General features: G+C 45.9%; 1 protein-coding gene across 1 annotated transcript in view; it reads left to right on the top strand.

Annotated features, from left to right (window-relative positions):
- Positions 1–919: 919 nt before the first annotated feature.
- The window catches only part of EXD3 (exonuclease 3'-5' domain containing 3), a 202,236-nt gene continuing 179,597 nt past the window's right edge, over positions 920–23,558 (top strand). The window contains exons 1-8 of the mRNA XM_074161367.1: positions 920–944; positions 1,028–1,092; positions 3,154–3,156; positions 5,674–5,841; positions 7,078–7,245; positions 17,695–17,748; positions 18,230–18,369; positions 19,177–19,277. Coding sequence (XP_074017468.1) covers positions 920–944; positions 1,028–1,092; positions 3,154–3,156; positions 5,674–5,841; positions 7,078–7,245; positions 17,695–17,748; positions 18,230–18,369; positions 19,177–19,277 — 724 coding nt within the window. The remainder of the gene's footprint in view (positions 945–1,027; positions 1,093–3,153; positions 3,157–5,673; positions 5,842–7,077; positions 7,246–17,694; positions 17,749–18,229; positions 18,370–19,176; positions 19,278–23,558) is intronic.

Here is a 23,558-nt window from a genome sequence, read left to right as displayed (position 1 = left end):
CATGGTTTCGTAAGTAAATGATTGCGAATTAAATAGAACCAGATATCAAATATGTTGCTGCTTTTAAAATGAAATATTCCTAAACATTTGGTTCAGAAGTAGTGGTATGATGAATAATACCAGTATGATGAATGATAATAGATAGAAAATAACAGCTGAGTGTGAGTTCTCAGATAACTGGGTGAAAAGTAAAAGAGAAACATTCCAAATGGCCTTCTTTTGTAATAACTAATCACTGGTTTTTTTAGCCTTAGCACTAATCCCAGCAGCATTTCACCTTTCCTCGACCTTCCACACCCTCTTGCCTGAATCTCGTCAGAGCCCAGCCTGTGCCCAGCCTGGTGTGGCTGGCCTGGCTCCCATGGCCACCACTCGCCCGGCCACCCCTCACGCGGCCACAACTCCCACGACCACCACTCCCACGGCCACCCCTCACGCAGACACCAGTCGCCCGGCCACTACTCCCACGGCCACCGCTCGCACGGCCACTGTGGCCACCCGTCTCTAGCCCAGCAAACCCAGGCTCTTCTGCCCATAAATCCACCCCCAGGCTGTGATGGGGTTAACACTTTAGAGCCATTTCATTACAAATGAGCGTGTTGATAATCCCTTCCAGTCTGTGGGACGCTTACTCTTCTAGCACCATTATGTTTTAATATTAAAAAGGGGGAGTGGGGGCACCGCTGGGGATGTGTCTGATGCACAGCAGCAGCATGATTTAGTTGTAAATGCAGCACTACAGCTATTCAGTGTTTGAGCCCGTGTGGGTGTTTGGTTAAAGCCATGCATGGATGATGCCTGTTATTTTGTTAGGATTTCAGAGTGAGAGATTTTAGCACTTTAATCCTGACTGACAGTTGGAAGGTTGGTGGTTTCAAACACAGTGGCATAGAGTAGCTGATTTCTCTGCGGTGAAACAATGCACCAGTGTGTCCAGGCTGCCTGTACAGAGCCAATAAATCTGTTTTGTTTTGTTTTTCTCCCCCCTTTTCTCTCTCTCCCTCTCTCTCTTTTCCCCCTCCTCCAGGCCAGGACCCACTCCTGTTGCTGAAAACCCTTCAGCTTCTCTGGACAAAGAAAGAGATGAAGAAGGTAAGGCTGCGCCCCCCTCCCCGCTGCAGTCAATAACTGCATGCAGAGCATGTCCAGACGCAGAACGCTTGGGTCAGACCTGCAATTCTTCACGATTGCTTTCAGTTCCAGCTCACAGGGGAAGAGCCTGTGCGTTTGCAGCAAGGAGTGAAAAGAAAAGGTAGCTCTGTGTGATGTGAAGCAGCTCGGGGGCTCGTATGAAAGAGCTGAAGTTTACAGGGCTGAGTTACGGAGGGAAAAAAATCAAAGTTGGTTTTGTTTTCTTTTAAACACTTTTTTGTCCTTTAAATGGAGGATCTTTGGGGGAGGGGAAAGAATATTTCTAGTAGCTGAAAAAATGAGGGTTGAAGTCAGTAGAAAAGTGCTCTTTGCCAAGTGGAATGATATCAAAGCCTTCGCATTCAAAGTATTTTTACTATTTTTTCTGATTCGGTTTGGTTTTGCCTTTTAGAGTCGTGAATGCAATTTACACTGCCTGTCTAAAATTAGTGCTGTATTTTTATACAGCACCCTATGGGCTCTACATGGAGATTTCTCATAGGGAGTAAAATATACTTCATCTAAATTTGGGAGCCTGAAAACTAACAAAAACACTAGATGCATCAGCGGTGAGTTTCCCATGCTTAACTCGGCGTTGTTCAGGCAGGTTCATAGCCCAGGTGTTTGTTTCTAAAAGACCCAAAACCCTGCAGCTCACCACATGGAATGTGTCCTGTGCGCAATGGCCGGCGTGGCTGAGGACCTTGGTGTACGTGCTCCATCCTGGGGGTCTGGAGTGTTTAGTCATTGTCCTTGTCTGCCGCACTTAGACTTTCCATTACCGATAGTCTGTGGTTCCCGGCCAGAATAATTAAACAACTGGAACCACAATGTAGAGGTGCCTTTCCAAATGATCAGTCACCGCCATAGACTTGAGCTCAGCAACTCTGAAGCCTTGAGCTTTCTATTAAGTTTTGTTAGAGTTGGAAAAAAAAAATATTTTTTGTTAGGTCTTGAGGGCAGTTAATCCCACAGAACAACAGTAGAAAAGAGTAATCATCAAAATCTCTGTGCTGTGTACCCTGGGATGTGTGTGAATTGTGAAGAAAAATATTCTGAAAAAGACAAAGCCTCCCATTGACGTGTCCTTGGGTGCGGAGCACCAGCACCCCGGCTTTCCTGCAGAGGGGGAAAAGCTGGAGGATCCCCAGGAGTCACACTCGCAGCTCCGCTTATTCGGTTTGGTTGTTTCTGGAACGCTCACCCCAGTGAGACGCTGGTTCTGCAGAGGGTCCAGGCTGCAGCTCCTCAGTGGGGCAGCTCTGTCCCCCTCGGTCCCCACCGTCAGGCAGCGCTGCGTGGCTGCAGGCATGGGCAGAAGCGTGTTTCTGAGCCTGGAGGATGCATTTCTGAACCTGGAGGAAAGACCTTTTAGGGAGATGAGGAGGGCTGTGGTGGGACCAGGCAGTGGCACAGCAACAGGTGCCTCTGAGGTGGGAAGCACAGCATGAACGTCCACAATGGGACGTGGACATGGGGCTAGAGGAGGCCACAGAGATGCTGGGAGGGCTGGAGTCCCTCTTCTATGAGGACAGACTGAGAGAGTTGGGGGGGTTCAGCCTGGAAAGGAGAAGGCTCCGGGGAGACCTCACAGCCCCTTCCAGTCCCTAAAGGGGCTCCAGGAAAGCTGGGGAGGGACTCCTGATCACGGAGTGGAGTGACAGGACGAGGGGGAAGGGTTTTAAACTGGAATAGGGTAGATGGAGATGAGATGTGGGGAAGAACTTCTTTGCTGTGAGGGTGGTGAGAGCCTGGCCCAGGTTGCCCAGAGAAGCTGTGGCTGCCCCATCCCTGGAGGGGTTCAAGGCCAGGTTGGAGGGGGCTTTGAGCAACCTGGTCTGGTGGGAGGTGTCCCTGCCCAGGGCAGGGGGTGGGACTGGATGGTCTTTAAGGTCCCTTCCAACCCAAACCAGTCTGGGATTCTATGAATGGTTTCTGACACGTGCTCCTCAAGCTGTCACTGAAATGGGCTAATCCAGGCTCAGGGCATCGCCACCCTTCAGACGTGCAGTGCACCCCCAGCAAGTGCAGACACTGTTTTCAGGGGCAGCTGCTGCCCTGCCCGCTGTGCAGCTCGAGGTGTGTGTGGTGCTGGCATCCAACTGTCCACTTCAAATAAATGAGGGAAGTTGGCTTAAACACAACTCAGTGTGCTCCATTGACGTTTGAATGGCAGGGAGCTGCTCTGCCTTTCGCTGTGGGTAAATGTAAGGCAAATACCGTCAGTTAACTCGGGTGAATCGGCCCCTTGGTCTCCATCAGTGACCACAAGCTGAGGGAAGGTATCTGTCCATGGGGTGACCTCAGTTCTGGAACATGTTTATAAAAGTGGTCATTTCCTACATAGGAAAGAGTTTTGGAATAACCAAGAAGCATCATCACACTGCCCCGAGCTGTGTAACTAGAAATAAGGGACCAAAACTGAATGAAGGAATATGCAGTTTGAGCATCAGCAACATTTTCCTATTCCCATGATCTGTCAGACTGTAGAAATCCCCCAAGGAGCGCTCCCTGCCATGGGAATCAATTGAAATGGAAATGGCAATTACACTTTGAGAGGAATCCTTCTCTGGCAGAGAGACGAGCCAGGCAGCACAGCACTCTTTCCTCTCTCATTTAGGTGTCTTAGGCCTTTTTTTGCTTTGGTTTTTTTTCCCTCTCAGACTATACATACCATACATACCATAGCTGAAGTCTTAAGATTGGTAGGAAGGTTTGAAAAAGGCTTTTCTCCTGCTTGGCAAAGTCTGGCTGGTACCAAGTCAAGATTCAGCCCTGATAACAGCAGTTGGGGGGTGTCTGGAGATGCTCTGGGTGAGAGCAGGACCCTGTGTCACTGGAGCCCATCCTGCCAAAGCCCAGCTCTGCCTCCAGCCCGAGGAGGAGCTGAGCTCTGGTGAAAGCTCTTGTTCAGTCTAAATGTGCTGAAGAGGGGCTTTGGGGGGGAAAAAAAAGGAAAAAAGAAGAGAGGCCATTTATAAACAGTGCAATTTAGTTGGAGAGTCGCTTTGTTTTCCTTTGGCTGTTGCGCTGGATATTTGTGGTTGGATAAGAGTTTGCCTTTTCCTTCTGCTGAATCTCGCAGTGAAGTTGGAGCCCTCTGTTTGACATCACAAATTCTCGCCACAGGGAAAAAATACTTACAGGGAGAAATCTGTTATCTAAAGTCACATCTTTGTTAGTCATCAGCTTTTTCATGCTGCATTTGATAATCTAGTGAGAAAGAAACAGTTTCTGTTGTAAACCGATAGGTTTTGTGGTTTTTCCAGAACATGAAAGACACTATGGAAAATAACTGTCTTCCAGTGAATATTGTCGATGAATAAAAAAGAACAAATTCATTGGCAAATTTTCTGTAGATTTACTTTTGTTTTCCATGTCATTCTTCAAACTTTATGTTGTTTCCATTGGAAGCTACAACTGGGGCCATCATATACAGTAAATTACAAGTGCTGGCTGCAGGCAGGAATGAGCATCTTTTGGATTTTGCTTTTTAGCCAGAGAAGAAAGAGAGCAGCTGCTCTTAGTGATTTCTTGTTTTCTGTCTCTGCTTTTGCCTCGCTCCACGCCAGTACATGTACCGGGCGGTGAAAGGTCCTGTATGGGTACTGAGGGATGCCACTTCCTCACCCTGCCAACCCTCCCGGCTCCCTGGAAACTACTTCTAATGTAAACATGATAAAGATATTGCTCAGTTCTGCTAATTTATCACTTCTACCAGATGGGTAGTAAGTAGCCTATTAACATTCACAAAGTGAGTGTCCAATTCCTTCACATTTTTAAATGCATCGCCCTGGGATTCCTAAGATTTATGGCATGGAGTTTTCCCATGTTCCGAGCCGTTAGCCTCGGAGGTGTGCAGTGCCTGGCGTGCCGTGGCAGCAGGTTGTCGACAGAAAATCCCCTGCTCAGGTAGGTTTGGAGGAAAGGAGTGTGGTTTTGCAGGGTGGCAATCTGACTGAGTTTCAACACTGCTATTTCTTTCTGTTTAACCTTGTGCGTAAAATGCAAACTATTTTAATACTCCCAAACATTCCTTTATGGTGAGGAGCGTTATGCCGTCGCGGCTGTGAAGTGGGCATAAGGTCAAATATGAAAGTTTGTGGTACAAGACTGAGGAGGAGATGTTTATACGCTTTGTTACTTGTAGGTCTGTTAGAAGATGAGTAGGTTTTTGAGCCCAGTTATCTACCTTCAATATTGCCATTTTCCTAATAACACCCCTTTCTCCAGCTCGCTTCTTTTCTCCCCCTCCCCCAAATCCCAAGCCCCTTTGTCTGCCCCACAGAACAACTTCTCTGTCTTTATGGGATAATTAGTGTGGACAATTGCTGCTTTTCCCATTGGGTTTGAGGTGCAGTGAGCCATGAAGGAATCTGTAATGACATGAAAAGTCACTGGAGGCGCGGATGGTGGCTGAATAGCAACAGTTACCTCTCTGAATAGATTAAATTAAAAAAAATAAAGCTTTGTGTTTGGCTGGGGGAAGGGAGGATTCACTAATCTTTTTGTACATGACAATGTGGTTTTGTATCTCGGCAGCTCAAGGAAGAAATCAGGCGGGGCTTTGCGGGGCTGGAGGAGCCATTGGCAGGACTCCTGGACATGCTGGAGAGCAGCAGTGATTGGAAGGGGAAAGGGCATTCCCTCGGGTATTGCATCACCGCCGAGCTGCAGCTTTGGATAAAAGAGCATCCTGCTGTTCAACAGGTTAGAAAAAGAGAGAGCAAGAGATCCGGGAGAAAGGAGAGGGCGATTGATTTTAATGTCCCTCAAGTGTCCACAGTTTCACTTACCTCATAGTCCAATGTCTTTTCATACAAACACGGTGGGACGAGGTGTGAAACTCGTGCTGAGATGTTCTTATCTGTTGCGTGGCCTGAAAATGAAATACTCTTAGAAGCTCTGATGCGAGAGCCCTGTTTCCCCTTCCTAGCTGGGATTTCCATCTTTCCAGATCAAACCACTTTGATCGAGCATTGATCTTGCAGCCTTCGCCGGGCTGGAGGCTTTCCCACTGGAACTCACATCCCTGCTGTCAGGACAAACCAATTGCAGTAATCTACTCTGCATAGTGTTCTGCAAATAGAAGCCAGTTACTGTACAATTGCTTAACTCCTGCCATATGGTGGGGAGCTTTTATCATCGGGAATGCAGAAAATGGTAACAGTATGACTTTTCAGCAGCCGAGTGATTAGCTTTGTCACGTTGGGTCATCAGATTATACGTCCTAATGTTTACCATTCCTTATGCCTCCATAGATTCTGACCTATTGAGATTTTCTCTTTTTTATATGCTTTTGGCTCAGAACTGCAAGATATTTTTCTATTTGTGTTGTTTCATTTCCCATTTTTTCCAAAAGGCTGTTTTTAGATGTTGAGCTCTGCCATTACGGTATCTGTGAAGTGCAGCGAAGTGCTACTGGCACTGAAATTCCTGTGTCATAAGAGAATGATCCTGCAGGAACACAAGAATTAATACTTGTGTCTGTGCATCTTTTGACGTTGCTTTTGCTTGTCCTACCCTTCTTGCACCCAGGAGCAAGCCTGGGAATGAAAATTGAATTCTTATGCCTGATAGGTGAGATCTCCCTTGAGGGGAGTTGCTGGATTCAAAGATCTGCTGGGAGCTAGAGGGGAGAATTTCTAAACGGTTGTGTTAGTAAAAGAGGACATTTTTCCAGTTTCATATTTTACTTTTTCACAAGGCCATATGCCTTTTCCAGAATTATCCCGCAAACATTTAATGTTTTTAAATTGGATGCTGTGAAAAAAATGTGTATCATATTGTTCTGATTTCTGCTTGCAGACTCCATGGGGAAATTGGAGAATCCCTTCCCAAGGAATTGGCTTATTCCACTGTTTAAACAAGCTGCGTTTTCAACTGCCATTGAATTGTGGCCATCTTTACTAAATCTGTGTTGGATTTTTTTTTATTTTTTTTCAGTCTGGCATCAAGCTGAAGAAGCTGCAGGACCGTGTACTCCAAATACTAGCCCAGTGCCCAGCTAATCTTCTTGACCCCCTGATTAGCATTTACCAGCTCCATACAGCAGACCGGAACTATTTGCTTGAACATGTCAGTCATCTTTATCACAAGGGCCATTACAAAGAGGTGGGTCATGTCTTTCAAATAAATTTACCTACCCAGCTCTCTGTTAATGTCTGTGTCCTTTTTTGGATGCATTTCAATGTGAATTCCGTTTCATCACAGCAGCTGCACACTGTGAATGGTACAGCTTAGTGTGCTCTTCCCGTGTACACGACTAGCCTGTGTTCAACCTCATTTTTTCTAATGGCTGAGTACAGAATGCCAGTGAATCCTTCCTCCACCCCTTTTCTGACCTTTGAAAGTAATAGGTTAATAGGGTTTAATTTGGAGAATTTAAGGAGATGGTTGTGTTCTTTTTTTGTTTTCCTTGGCTTTGGCAAGAAAAGAAGGGATTTTAGTAGTTGGTCGTAGACCTGCTGTGCTATCTCCAATCTGCCTGTGGTGAGGAGGGCTTGGAAAAGTCTCTATGTTCCCACGTGATTACCCTAACCAAGGGGTTCTCAGTTTGAGGAGTTTTGAAGCCTCTTTACCATTGAGACTCATATACAAAATGCATTACTACTCATGTGTTTGAGTTTAAGTGGTTGACACTAGCAGGAGCTCACCAAACCCAGAACTTTGTATGTTTTACCCGTAGTTTAGAGTTCTTGCAGCATCTCTGGAGTCACCACGGTGTCCTGGCAGCCTTGCGAGTGTTCTTATGAGCAAACTGCAATACTCTTAATGTTTCTTTTTTTCTCCTAAAAGGCAAAACCCATAGGTTTGTTTTTCTCAAAGGAAGATGGTTCACTTTGATGGCGTAGAACAGCTTGATCTTGTTTAGCCAAAGAAAAAAATCAAGTAGCATTTAAAAAATCCTATCCTTCAGCAAAGCTGAATTCCCAAGTGAGATCGTGGAATTCCATTCTTGTTGATTTCTTTGAATACTGAAACAAGGGTATTTCATACTTGATTAAAAGCTCACAGGTAGCTGCTTGAAATGTATTCTTTTGCTCAATAAGTTTTTGAGCCTGAGTGTTTGAAAATTGTAACAGAAATGTAGTATTTTACTATATTCAAGTGTGATTTTTAAGTTCACAGCTCCAAACGTATTTATTGTTGTCATTAAAAATGCAGTTCTTTCTAGATCTGGTTTTGGAAAACTCTAAATTTTGGGGGGATGGAATTGTTTTTCTGTTCTTTCTTCCACAGAAAATCTCATTTACAAACCATTCCCAGTGTGAAGAACAGGAAACCTCAACTGCTGCTTACCCTCAGCCATAACTTTCTTCTAGTTTTGTTTTGTTGCCAGAAGGATGAGCAGAGTTATCTTCAAGAATAGCAGGAAATCTTTTACTGCCCTTGGGGACTGATCATACCTACGTTCACAGGAACAAACCCCAAAAATCCTGGAACAAGGGCTCTGAGCACTTGCAGGGCCATCGTGGGTCTGTTTGTCCTGCTCTTCCCCGGCTTTCCAATGGGGCAGTAGCGCAGGTTCACATGTAGGATCTGTGGCTCTTCTGTCTCTCACCTGAAAGGACAGAAATCCTTATAAATTCTTGCTGTCATTATTTATTTTCCTGCTGTATTTACAATAAGACACACAGCATTTATTCTAGAGTGTTTCCTGCTGTATTGTATGATCCATGGGGGCCCCTGTGGGCTGGGGCTCCTTTCCCTCACAGAGGTTTTGGAGAAAGATCTCTCCAGAAAACGAGTTCCCAGGGATCCCATGGCGGTTATTTGTTTCTGAAGCGCATCCGGCCCTCCCTGTAGGCCTTGGTTCAGCTGGTCAAAAGCTGGATGGGTTTGTGGATGGCCGCAGCCGGGCGGTTTGGGGTGGGCTGTGGGGCAGGGTGCCGGTGCCATGGGGCAGCGGGGGGACCGTCAGCCATGTGCAGGTCGGGGGGGGGTGTGTGAGATGGAACAGGTGGAGGTAACTTTATTCTGATTTTCAGCATAAAATAGCCGTGGTGAGGAGGCACCTGAGGGGGAGCACTGGCCAGCGGATGGCACTAGTGCTCCCGTGATGCAGGAAAACGAGCCGATCCAGCGAGTTAAAGGAAAAAGCGGGGCCATGTCAGCGGGTTTGTGGTGGCCTGTTCGGGGCCTGTATCCCTTCTTTTGTGAGCGGAGCTGGCAGCTGCTGGAGGAGCATGGCCTTCTGGAGCCACGCTCCGAGCTCTGCTGGGGCTCCCGGCTGGGCTCCTGCCGGCCCACGCGGCGAGAGGAGGCAGGAGGGTCCCACCGTCCCGCTCGGTGGGTTTCAGGTGAAATGTGGCGGCTTTGTTCCCTTCCCACGAGCCCCCCGAAGCCACGTCCTGCGGCTCCATGCCGCCCTGGGCCCGGGCCGTCCCGGCCGTGCCGCAGCCCGGTCGCCGGCACTGTGGGGAGGGCACTGGTGGGGCCCGGACAATGGCGGGATTCAGCAGACCGGGGGTAATGCAGCGCGAGTGAGTCTGGGAGAGGCCCTGAATAGGCCAGGCTGTGCTTGAGAAGAATGAGGGGTAGGCAGAAGGCAAGCTAGTGTTTCATGGTCATCTTATGTTACACTTCAGCCTTTCAAAGAGTGTCTGGGGCTGGTTGAATGAACCTCTCTTGCACGGCGAATGCGGGAGCCCAAAGACAAAGGGGACTCTTGTCACTCGCAGGCCCCTTTCGGGAATAAAAGCCATTGTCACATGAACAGGGGCAGTCTGGCAGGCTGTGCATGCTTCAGTGCCCCATGATATCGCTAAGTCTCAGCAGAAATCACATTCAGGGCCCTGTCAGCTTTGATTAGCGGGGTCTCATGACTTAATGTGCTGCGATATTTCATGTCTAAGGGTGGCGGCTGTCTTTCTGTGGGATGAATGCCCTCTATTGTCCACTGAGTTATTTTATTTACATTTTTTTAAACAGCTTATAAAGGTAAAAAGATAGCTGTGCTTAAAGAAAAAAATCAAATTCCTTTGCTTCTGGATCAGTAGTGAGTGCTGCTCGGGTCAGATACAGTGAAACTTGTTTTCACAGTCAGCATCAAAGTTCTCGTCTTGTTTAACAGCTTTATAGTAAATTCTGAACAGGTGGCAGTGGAGCTGGGTTTAGGAAGGAAACAATAAATAATCTTTTTAGCCTCTGACAACCAGAAATATTCTTAGGTCTGAGAGAGCTCCCACTGCAGCGTCTCCGTACCAGTGAGTAGCAGCATTTTTCTCCCCTTCATCAGTTTGGTTCTTAAATGAGAATATTGGACTAAGCGTTTAGTGGGACAGGGAGTATTTAATTTTTAACAGGTTTTTTTAATTGATGTCCATCCAGATTTCTCTGTTAATCTCTACAAACAATGAAGGTTGATTCTATATGTTAAATTCAGTTAATGTTTGCTCTTTCAATTAAGATAATGTGGATTATCTATTAAAATTCAGTTGTTAAAATTTGTCAGAAGTTGAAGTACCCAGAGAAAAAGCTCTGTAGACAGGGCATTCAAAGTTTTTGTCAGCAGTACATACTGCTACAGAAGGGATTTGATAATTCATTAGAAAGGACAGTTGACCAAAGAGTTGAAGGAATACAAATATGCTAAGGTGTAGAAATGCCTAGTTTAATCCCCAACATGACTTTCAGTTTTCAGTGTAGAGATGTTTTGAACTCCGATTCAGGGCTGTTATTGTTTGTAGTCCGACTTCATACACGGTGCTTGAGTACACGTGGTGTATTTTTGCAAATCTGTCAATACGGATCAGCATGAAGATTGATTGAGCACATTAATGGATATTCAGATTTTGGATTTCTTCACTCTGACTTTTTGAGCTGTTCTCAGGACAGTGAAAATGTCTCTGATATGGCTTCTTTTCCCCATCCACCACCTTAATTACAAAGGCTTGTTCAACCCTTACTGTATTTTAAAGCACATGCATTTGAATTTCCTTATTTCTTTTAAATAAAAAATAATAATCGATAAGAAAAATGAGGAAAATCATACAGGGGGTGTTTTTCATGTAAAGATGACGATGCCAGTCTCAACCCTTTTTTCCTATTAACTTAATCTACTGCTAAAGGACAGCTTTAATGGCATGTTGCCTGTGAGATTCTTGCCACTTCGGAAGAGAGGTAGCCAACCTGCGGCCATGGACCACTCTGCTGCCTCCTCCCAAACACCGCGTCGTCCTGAGCTGCCTCTGCTATGGGCGTCTCTCTGGTGAAGTGGTTGGGAAGGTGCTGCCGGGAAATAACTCAGATGGCAGGATTCTGCTCCATCTGCCAGCATTTCTGGGCTCTCGTCGAACAAGCAAGCTCAGGGAGAAGAGGTGCGAATGTGCAGCAGATCCCACCATACGGAGAGTGGTGAAGGTGGTGGCCTGCGAGCACAGGGAACTCGGGCAGTCCTCTGGAGGATCACTCGTTTGTGAGGATGCACCGATCAGTTAAACCAGGTTTAAAACTGCTTTGAGTGATCTGAGGAAGACAAATTACGGAAGTGTTTGTTTCAGTTCCCTCTTCCCTTCACCTGAGCACATCCTTACTCCAACTTTGACTTTTACTCCTCTCCCTCTACCTCAGATTCTTAAGAATAACCTGTCACTACTTCATTTTGATGGTCTAAATCCTAATAAAATACGTTCATGCTCTCTTGAAAGTGGCCCTGGGAAATGTCATGTTTTCCTTGTTTCTGAAGATCTTCCTGAAGACAGCTGTGTATATTGTATGCTCTTTAAGCAGGAAGTAATTAAACATCTAACCTGATGTCATACACTATGCAGTGATGCACTCTGAGAGTTTGAGCTGATTAGCCGCAAGTTTGAAATGAGTGATTCCAAAACACAAAACAGATGTTCCCAATGATTAATACGTGGTGTGCCTTTTACTCAGTTTTTTCTACCGTTATTATGTATCCAGGCTTTGATCACTGTGATTTTCTTAGAGTTGACGTTGGATCCTCCTCTGCAAACTCTCGTTCTGTTGTTTGGTCTGTTCGATGGGTTTGAAGAAATTCTTTCACCATTGGTTCAGAAACAGTACACCAAGTCAGGCACAGGCATATTTTCCTTTGTGTTGTCCCAACTTGCTTGCAGCAGAGCTAAGTAATGCAGGAGTCATCAGAAACTGTTTGTGTCTGTCCTGCATCATCACTCCAAGCAGTGCTACGAGCAAAAGGTTATTCCTCTGATGCTAACCCCACCGTGGGAAAATTGCCTAAATTGTCAGTGTAGACACCACCCAAGTGCACAAGCCCTTGCAGATAAGATCTTGTGTGGCTTCCTGCACTTCGTACTGTATTTGGAAAGAAAAGTCATTTTTACATGAGACACAGCCAATTGCATTCAAAACAAGCTGAGAGGATCAGGTATTGGTGCAGGGTGCTGTGGGCTTGTGTGTTCACTTCAAAACAGTCACCATTTTCCCATACTCTTGTGTTTCCAATCACATGACTGGGACAGTGGTCTGTGCTCGTGGCTTGGCCTGAGTGCGTCAGGTTTGGGGAACTTCCCCCATCCTATGGCCAATGCACTTACAAGCATTTTAGATATATTTAATGTAGTATTTTCTAGCTGTGAATTCTTCCCTGTCCTCATCCAGCCCTCCTTTGCTATATTTATAAGTGTTTATCCTTGGGAAACGAAACTATTATGAACTGTCCAAATATGATTTTCGGTTTCACTATAATTAAATCAGAGAATGACCCAAAGTTCACTGAGGACAATCAGAAGACTGGTGAACTTTGATGGGATTTGAGTCAGGCAGCGTGTAACTTTTTCTCCTGCACTAAGCAATGGCTTCATCGTGTACTTGTCTTATATCCACATGGGGGATGCAAGGCGAGAGACAGACCAGCCTTTCCCATATTTCTGTTACGATCTGGGCCAGGAGGGGTTTAGTATAGGTTAAACACATTTATGTATAGCAATGATGCTAATTCTTTGCTGCTATTAGACTGCACACTGGCAACTGTCTATGCCTGAAGTGTATTTTTGTGAAAAGGCTACTTGTACCAGCAGCCAGGACTATAACGTGTTTGAGGGGGGGGGGGCAGACCCTGATAAGCTGACGATATCTTAGCATTCACCAGAGCTTTTCCATGTTCCTGCGTAATAACTAGGGGTTTTTGCTCGTTGATGAGCGGGTGAGGTGGGGGAGGTACATGCTGCTCAGGATGTCTGTTGCCCCACTGATCAGGCTGAGTCAGAGGATCTGCCGTTGGGTTGCCATCGTTGCCCGCTCCCAGCCACGCTGGCCAGTCCTCCGGCACAGCCTGAGGGTGCAGCTCTGCAGACGGGGAAATGCCTGTTTCTGGGCTGGGGAGGGGGATTTGTACCGTTTCAGTTACAGCATGCTGTCTGCCTAATTAGAATGTTTATTTTCTAACTACAAAATGAGTCTGGGAGTGAGGTGTTGCTTTTCTGGAGATCTTATCATCTATAAACAGACTGTTAAAAATAGGGTCGTTTTACACAAAACTTGTTTGTGGAGTGAAACAATTCAAAACATGATAATAACAAAACAGAATCTTAAAATAGCTCTAAGTCGAGACCACAGACGCAGCTGCCAAACACTTTCATCTTTATTACAGTTACTCATATCTCTTCTCTTATTATTCCTATTGTAAACACGCTGATTTTATCTGAGTTGTCCTCGCTATTCAGCCAGCCCGTGTAACTACACCCTGCCGTCCAGCCGGGTTGTTTGTCCCCAGGACCCAGGCCGTGTGTCTCCTGCCACGTTCAGCTTTGTGCGTGGACACGGCTCCTGCCCTGCTGCTGAATCACAGAATCACAGAATCTTCATGATTGGAAGGGACCTTTGAGATCATCGAGTCCAACCATACACACACACACACAAAAAACCCCAACCCAACAATCTCGGGCACTAGAGCATGCCCTGAAGTGCCACAGCTACACATTCCTTAAATCCCTCCAGGGATGGTGACTCCACCACCTCCCTGGGCAGGCTGTTCCAGTGCCTGACCACCCTCTCAGTAAAGTAATTCTTCCTAAAGAATTAGGAAGAATGCTGACCGGGTTCTCCACCGTGGGAGGTTCCTGCCAGCAGCACCATCCCTCTGCTCCATCACCTACGTTAGCTGGGTGATGTGACAATGATGTTAAATCCAGCCTGTGTGATTTGCTTGAAGTGGAGAGTGTTCATGGCGTTCCCCTGACCAGCAGCGGTGGTGGTGGGAGCCGGGACTGCCACAGCTGCCGTTGGAATGTGACGTCTCTCCACGCTTTGGCTAAATGAATATTTGTTGCTCTACACTCTTTGGTACAGAGCAGAATATACATCCAGTGAAAGAGGAAAACCTACCCTGACACAGCGCATGTTCATCTGATTAAGTCACCTGTACAGTGAATAGAGGTGGAGATAAAACTATGCCATTTAGATAGATAACAGTTCTGCAATTAGGTTAATCTGAACATGCATGTGAGCATTAAAAAGCTATTAGGGAAACCATTGTATATGCTTGCATGTTAAAACTAACGGGTTACTTGTTTAATAAAAAGTAATGAGATCAAATGGTGAAACAAGATTTTGAGAGTTGCAGGTTGGAGATTTTTTGGTGGTTTTTTGGGGTTTTGTTTGTTTGTTTGTTTTTTGTTTTTTTTATTTGGCAAACAGATAGATGGGAGGAAAATAAAACCAGCTTTGGAGACCCAAAGCTCTTCTTCAGGTCCAAACCAGAAGTAGCAACCTTCAGCTCATCTACAAGTTGAGAATAATCACTCAGCTTGAACTTTGTTACGTTAATTTGAGAGAAAAAGTACCTGAGGCTTGTGAAGCGGAGTGGATTATTGGCCTCTAAGCAGGGGGAGTAGTTATAAAGTCTGGGGTGAGAGATCTGGCTGCGGCTTTCGCTGGGCTGAGAAAGGATGCTGTGCCTCTCTGTTCAGTGTCTGGTTTGTACCGTACTGTCACAGCGTCTGCGTTACCTCCTGCTTTGGTCACTGAAATCTTCTGTTGATTTCTCTTTTGGGGACGCAGCCGGGGCTGTCAGTGACACAGTGTTCCTTTTGTGTTCAAACAAACAAACAAACAAAAAACCCAACACCCCCCCCAGATAAAACCCCAAAAACCAAACGTGAAAAAAAAATATGTTTTCCCACTGTTAACTGGGTATCTGTGTTCAATCTGGACAGGAAAACTGAATGGTTGAACTTGTGTGGTGTGTGCTGGTTGTTTGCGTTTGTGCAGGCTGTGACACAGTGGGTGAAATCCGTGCCTGAAGCTCCAGAAGGTGCCGTGACCCGCGGGCTCTGCTCCCAGCTCTGAGCTATGGGTTCAGGCTGCGACGCTCGGCGGAGTCTGCACAGCACGTGCTGCCGGGGCTGAGTTACGCTGAGGTGTCACTGGAACGGCAGGAGACATCACAGAAAATGGGTTTCAAGGTGTGCTTCTACCCCCACTTAGGTTATTTTTCTGGTTAAATTTTTCTATGAAGGTTTCATGCAGGTGAAATATAATGATGAGGTTTGTGTTTCCTTGGGGGAAACGGACATTTTTTACTGTATTATATTTGTGTACATACTCCAACAAATAACCCAGTTCTGAAATGCAACTATTTTGATAAACAAATCCATCATTTTAATGATCTTTCTCTCAAAGCAAAATCAATTGCAGATAGAGAAACCTGCTGAAGAGAAGATGGGGGCTGACCTGCTGGAGGGCAACTCTGAGGAGAAAGACCTAGGACTCCTAGTGGACAATAGGATGACCATGAGCCAACAATGTGCCCTTGTGGCCAAGAAGGCCAATGGCATCCTGGGGTGCATCAAGAAGAGTGTGACCAGCAGGTGGAGGGAGGTCATCCTCCCCCTCTACTCCGCCCTGGTGAGGCCCCATCTGGAGCACTGGGTCCGGTTCTAGGCTCCCCAGTTCAAGAAGGACAGGGAACTGCTGGAGAGGGTACAGCAGAGGACTACGAAGACGATTAGGGGCCTGGAGCATCTCTCTTAGGAGGAGAGGCTGAGGGACTTGGGCCTTTTTAGTCTAGAGAAGAGAAGATTGAGGGGGGATCTTATCAATGCTTATAAATACTTAGAGGGAGGGTGTCAAGAGGATGGGGCCGGTCTTTTTTCAGTGATGCCCAGGGATAGGACAAGAGGAAATGGGCACAAACTTGAATATAAGAAGTTCCACCTAAACATGAGGAGGAACTTCTTTACTTTGAGGGTGGCAGAGCCCTGGAAGAGGCTGCCCAGGGAGGTGGTGGAGTCTCCTTCTCTGGAGGCATTCAAAACCCATCTGGACACGTTCCTGTGCAACCTGCTGTGGGTGGACCTGCCTTGGCAGGAGGTTGGACTGGATGATCTCCAGAGCTCCCTGCCAACCCCATATCATTCTGTGATTCTGTGATTCTGTGAAGAGCTTTTCCTCTAAACCCCAACATACTGTTTGTATCCCCATCTAAATAAAGAGGCGTTTGTGACCTCCGCTGATGACGTGCTGCATGGATGATGATCCTGTTGGTTGGCGTTACGTGCTGCAGAAGGGTCAGAGATGTTGTGTTATCAAACACTCTTTACAGCCATTTGGGGAATACAGCCCAACTTTGCATAGTAATTAGAAAGACACTTTTATGTAAAACATCCTCATCTCCTCGTTCATGGTTACTCCAGAACTAACACATAAATGTGCTGAAAGGCTCCTTGCTTTTATTACTCTATTTACTGGAACAATACACTATATTAAAGAAAGCCATTGTATGCTTATTCTGTATTTGAGATCCAAGTATTCTCACACACTACAGAAATTAGACACTATTAACTGCTTAAAATCCTAATGAGTTTCTATGCCTCCCAAGCAAGGCACAGTGAGATGTAAATCCATTTCTGTAATCACCCGGCTGGGACGGGAGAGACAGTGCCTGAACCAGTTCTGTGCAGCCCGAGTTACCGCCGTTCACTGTGGCAGGGTGTCCTCACCTGCAGAAGGTACCGACGTGGAGTTAATTTGTGACCGTGGCAGGTCTTGGCTTATGAAAGATTTGTAGGTACCACAAAAGGGAAGAAGGCAGTTCTTCCCATCTTCCTGATGGTGGTGAAGCTGAGCGCTTTCAGGGGGGTGGAGCTGTGCAAAAATTATAAAAACTAAGACTGCTTTATTTCAGAGACTTTTAAGTTTGGAGTTGCTTTCACAAAATGCAACTGTTTTACAAAATTTAAAAGGCACAGCAAGATGGATGAAGTTAAATCAGAACAGTATGGTGGGTCAGGTGATTTTTACAATTATATTGATAGCAGAATCCGTCTTAGCTGATTTTGTCCAAGCACTTTACTTTCTTTCTGCCAGATAACTTGATCTTTAATATTTGCTCCAGGGTATGCTGCTGCTTGGAATATGCAACTCTGCCAGGAGTGTTCTGTATGTTTCTAAGTGGAATGGATGTGGCCAGATGTTTATATGATTTGTACTTGAAAATTAAACAGAAATAATTAATACATTAAAAATTTGTATAATAGTATATATACTTCGCTTTGGAATAATGCCCATTTATCCACTGTGTTGTTCTTCCCCTAAATACACAACTTTTTTTTTTTTTATTGTATTTTCTAGGCAGCCATGCTGAGTATTAAGCTAAAATTACAGCCAGATCAAGATGTGGAGAAGGTGAGTCATTTCCTCTGCAGGCTTCTCCGTCATCAGATCCACCTTTTGTTTAGCAGGAGATCCATCAGGGCCCTCCAGGTTGTGCTGCCTTTCACTGGAAGCTTTGTTTCCAAGAGGTAACTGCTGCGTTGCTGATGTGCCTTCGCATCCAGAGAAGTGACAGAGTGTATGTTGTTAGACCCCATTACAGCTTACTGGGCTGTTTTTCTATCGCTTATCATGCTATTTTGAAGCTTTGCTAATATTTGTGTTGAAAACACCACGTCACTCTTCCAGGCAGCACTGGGTGATGAGCAGGGGGGCTGTGACATGCTCACCGTGTCCGAGCGATGGGGAGCGGGGACAGCCCTCTGCCAGGTCTCGGTCTGCACCGTCTCCAACCTCGTCTGTGCCATCTGAGCGCTGCAGCACCCGGCCTGCGCAGCGCAGCGTGGGGATCAGAGGCAGGGAAAGCTGCTTCAAATGTCCTTTCTTCTCATAGATGTGTACGCCGCTACTGCTCCAAGATAAAACGAACTTGGTGGAAGATTATGTGGGAGAATATCCTGAGCTGCAGAGCAAGCTCTTGCAGATCCTGGACACATGGTGTGAACCTGGTTTTAATATCAGCAGCATCACAAGGTAGAAACGCTTGTTGACTTTCCAAACAGCGGGGGCCAACTTGCTGTCAGAGGACAGCATGTTCTCTGGTTGTCTATCTAAGATCATTTCTCAGCAGAATGGAGTGCAATATATTTACTTTTCAGCTGAGAAAGGGGAAATTCTGGTGTCTGTGCCAGAGTCTGCTCAAACGCCTCAGCCCGTGAGACAGAGGTATCGTTCCTATTGACAGATGCTCGGCTCCTGCCTGGAGCCAGGGGTGCAAAATGAGACCTGGGCAGTAGATCTCAGCAATACAACAATATCAAAGCTTCCTCTAGGAGGCTGTAGCAATCAGGCTCTCATGCTTTGCTGCAGACAAGAGTGAGTTTCAGTATCGGTTGTACAGGTTTTGCAGGAAGATAATATTGTGATGAAGTGGCAGAAAAACAAGAGATGCAAGTGGTTAACCTTCGTGTGCTCACGAAATAGTCGTGTGTGTTTTAATTTATAAATTGCCGCTCACTAGAATAGCTCCTGTCAGTTACAAAGCCAAGCGTACAGTCATACAATGTGGATGCAATAGTTGCAGCCTTAGTTCTGAAAGCAGACGAGAGGGAATTGCTGGCTCTGTCTTTAAAATAAGCCTCTGGACTTGCTCAGTCACTGACAGGGAAATTGGTGTGGTTGTATTGATGGCTCTTTGGTGTAACTTGGGAAAGGTAGGGGACTGTTCTTACCAGCACCTGGCAAAGCCTAATATCTCTGCTGTTAAATATCTGCTATTTGGAAAACATACTTTAGGCGACTCCACAGATGTTCTTTCTGATTTTGTTTATTTGCTTACAGACAGTATCAAGGCCTGTCCAGGTACAAACCAGATAAATTTAACCGCAGGATGCTAAGCAAGCTGGTCTTCAGGCTCCTAGACCGATTTAACATAGATCCAGGTATGTGATATTGCAACATACTGTGGAGTTACCTCACCGATAAAGAACAGATGAAGTCAATTTGTCTTCTTCCATGTTCAGCAAGGAATCTCTGCTGCAATTTATCATGGGAAGTTTCAGGGTTTAATTAATGGTATTGAAAAACAAAGCTGGTAAGTTATGAGGATTATCACTTTGTTCTGTCAAAGAATGAAGTGCTTGTGACTAATAGACTGCTTCTTCCATGATATGAAATAAGTCTTGACCTCAGAATGGCTCTATGTAAACACATGATGGTCAGCTTTGAGTTATGACTCCATTCCACTCACATAAGAGGCAAGTCATTATTCATCTGGGAATCCGCTCTCTGGAGTTAGGGGTCCATCAGCTGGGAAGAGATAACCCTTGGGCATAGCCCTTTGTATTCTTTGCATAAACTAGGGTTGGTGGTAGGGAGTTTTAAGGCTCTTGCAGCCTTCCAAGAGAAGTAACACACTTTTCATCACTGTTTTTCATCACTGGCCTCACTACCAGTTATCTAATAAAATCTAATTTGTTTTGCTTTGGTTGTTAGCGGTGACTGTTGATCTTTTTTCCTTCTCTTTGGGACCTTGCATCAGACACCTTTAGGTGCACCATTAGGTTTTACCTTGCAAAGCTTTCCATCGTCAGCCGAAGATATGCAATTCTCTTTTCTTGGACTGAAAAGTGTTTTCTAACCACAAATTGTGGGCTTATTACACCTGGCAGCAACACCGTGTTGCATATTAATCTTCACATCTTCAGACTACTGTTCAAAAGTTAATATGATAATCCTTACAAAACCTCATTGGAGGGTAAGTAAATATAATTAAACTTAGCACATTGGGGTAAAAGCTGAGACATATTTAAAATCTAAAACCTTCCCAGGAGTTTACTAGTCTTCAGTAATCTTTCCTCCTTTACAAGGATGGTCATTCAGTAGGCTGTATTGTCTTTCATGATCTCTAAAGAGAATTGAGTTGTTCCCCTTTCCTTATGAAAGATCCACCAAGGGTATGATATTAACTGTAGATGTGAAATGATATAACTGTTCACATGCAAAATCCTGAGAAATTTAAAAAAAAAAAAATCTAGCAGAGTAACACGTAGCTGTTGATCTCGGGGGTCTCTGTGGGATGGGGGTGTGCCTCAGCCTGCTGGTGGTGTCCCAGCAGCTGTTGTAGCTGCTGATAATAATGGCCAAATTGTGCTGGTCCTCCACAGCACATTCATTGGTGAGGAGGCACCTCGGGGTAGATGCAGATCCCATTCCTGCCTGTGCTCCAGAGAGTGGTTTATCCCATGCAAGCTGTAGCGTATACAGCGCAGGATAAGTCACTTGCTGGAGAGGGCTGCCCACCTCTCTCCTTGTGGGAGGGGATGTGGACTACTGATTTATAGAATCTTCATGGTTGGAAGGGACCTTTGAGATCATCGAGTCCAACCACAAAAAAAACCCAACCAAACAAAAAACCCACCAAACAAACAGACACAAACCAACAGTCTCGGGCACTAGAGCATGCCCTGAAGTGCCATGTCTACATGTCTCTTAAATACCTCCAGGGATGGCGACTCCACCACCTCCCTGGGCAGGCTGTTCCAGTGCCTGACCGCTCTCTCAGTAAAGTAATTCTTCCTAATATCTAATCTAAACCTCTCCTGCCGCAACTTCAGACCGTTTCCTCTGGTCCTGTCATTATTCCCTTGGGAGAAGAAGCCAACACCCGCCTCTCTACACCCTCCTTTCAGGTAGCTGTAGAGGGCAATGAGGTCTCCCCTCAGTCTCCTCTTCTCCAAACTAAACATGCCCAGTTCCCTCAGCCTTTCCTCATATGACTTGTTCTCCAGACCCCTCACCAGCTTGGTGGCTCTCCTCTGGACACGCTCCAGCAGCTCAATGTCCTTCCTGTAGTGAGGGGCCCAGAACTGGACACAGCCCTCGAGGTGAGGCCTCACCAGTGCCCAGTACAGAGGCACCATCACTGCCCTGCTCCTGCTGGCCACTCTATTCCTGATACAGGCCAGGATGCCGTTGGCCTTCTTGGCCACCTGGGCACACTGCTGGCTCATGTTCAGCCGGCTGTCCACCAACACCCCAGGTCCTTTTCTGCTGGGCAGCTTTCCAGCCACTCTTCCCCAAGCCTGTAGCGTTGCCTGGGGTTGTGACCGAAATCACAGAATCACAGAATCGCCTAGGTTGGAAGGGACCTTTAAGATCATCTAGTCCAACCTTAAAAAAAAAAAAAAAAAACACCACCAACACTAAACTATATTCCCAGCACTCGTCAACTTGTCTATGCCAGGATTCTCCAGCTTCTCCAGGAGAACGCTGTGGGGGACGGTGTCAAAGGCCTTACCAAAGTCCAGGTAGACAACGTCCACAGCCTTTCCCGCATCCAGAAGGCAGGTCACATGGTCATAGAAAGAGATCAAGTTGGTTAAGCAGGACCTCCCTTTCATAAACCCATGCTGGCTGGCCCTGATCCCTCGGCTGCCCTGCACTTGCCGTGAGAGCTCACTCAAGATGATCCTCTCCATGATCTTTCCCGGTACCGAGGTCAGGCTGACAGGCCTGTAGTTTCCCAGATCCTCCTTCCGGCCCTTCTTGTAGATGGGCGTCACGTTGGCCACCCTCCAGTAATCAAAGATGCCAGATTCGGAGGAAGTAAAACCAGTGTTGGATGACCCTCATCGTCCCATATATGAAAGTGCATGTTTATTTTTTACATAATATCACATGTTATTCAGAGCAGGACTTCACTGAACCGTGGCCACCGTAGTCTCCTTTGAAGTGCTTTGGAAGGGGCTGAAAGCCCACAGAGGAATTTCTGCCTTAGTGCTGGTCCTGCTTGAATTGAATTGGGAAATGGTGGCAGCTGGAATAACATGGCTTTCCTTTTCTTCCCACCTCTCTCCCCCCCCTTCCTCTGAATTTCTGGATGTTCTTTCTCCATTCTTCAGTGGAAGTAAATCTGACTGTGAGAGAAGAGCATACAAAAAGGAAGCAGGTTAGGTAAAATGTACAGGTTAAACCCCCCTCATATCTCTCCTGAGCAGCTCCAAAAGCAAGCAGTGAGGTTCAACTCACGCTTCTGGTTACCTAACCTGATAGAGGCTCGTTTGGTGCTACAGTCTTCTGCTTTTTGTCTCCTCTTGGCTCAGACTCCTACCCGCTGAAAGCAGCCTAGAGCAGCGGCAGCAGCAGAGGGAAGTGGCTCTCGGTGAGAGAGGATGGGGTTTCTTGGTATGAGAAGGCAAACTTGTGTGTGACTCAGTTCTGGCAGTCCCAAATCTGCTTTCATATTTCACTGCCCCAGCTCACTCACAGACTGCTAATCAAAACTTAGGTGTTGATCAGCCATTAAGATTTGAAACACTCCTTGGAACTGCCAGTCTTAAATTTCAGAGCCAGATAGGAGGTGCCCAATACAAAAAAGATCTGGAACCTCAGAGGGCAAAAAACTCACCATCATCTTAGATTAGTCCATCTCTTCTGTTTCTGGACCGTGTTCCAGTATTCCTGTTAACACACAGAACAGTGCGTGGTAAGTGGAAGATTTTCTGCCGAGTCCCGAAGGTGTCCCAATAAACTGTGTGTGGATTCCATTTAATCAGCTTTATTGGGGAAGGAAGAAGTTGGGCAGAAGTGGTATGTGATTGAGGAAACGGAGTTTTATAGAGTCTTTTCTCACACATGGGTCAGTATGCTTTGGTTTAACGAGCCTGTAGCTTTTGCAGGCTAATTACTTAATAGTCTCTGGAGACCCTGTGAGATTGACTTAGATTTACAAACGCAAGTTTCAGTCAGAACAGTTCTCAGAGGTGAGGGAACCCACCCTACCTGGGGTTGAAATGGTTGAGTCTGGTTTCGGTTGTGTTTTTGCGCAGCCGATACACCACAGAGAGGTCGGGGGAGGGAGGTGTGTGTTCATTGAGAATTTATTGAGTATGAGGTAGAAATGATACCACTCTGAAGAGTGTAACTGACCTCGTATATTGGCCTTGAGTGCCTGTGTGACAGTGAAGCAGGCAATAGTGTTGCTGATAGAAAAGAGATGGTAATTGAATGTACAGATAAAAGTTGTGGTTGTCGTGTAGCAGTGTAATAAGTTAGCTGAGCGCCTTAAGTTTTGAATGCTATGAACGTGTTTTTACCATAGTCTTTAAAAAGTTTCTTTAGCATAAACTAAGAGAAATGTCTCTCTTCATTTGACCACCAGGTTACCCTTTTGATTTAACCTTTAGTTCCAATTTAGCGTGGATCTCCCGTATTAAGCCCCA

Source organism: Numenius arquata, chromosome 19 (genome assembly GCF_964106895.1).
Source record: "Numenius arquata chromosome 19, bNumArq3.hap1.1, whole genome shotgun sequence".
Taxonomy (NCBI): domain Eukaryota; kingdom Metazoa; phylum Chordata; class Aves; order Charadriiformes; family Scolopacidae; genus Numenius; species Numenius arquata.
Note: the sequence above shows the minus strand (reverse complement) of the source record. Positions and strands in the feature narration are given on the sequence as shown.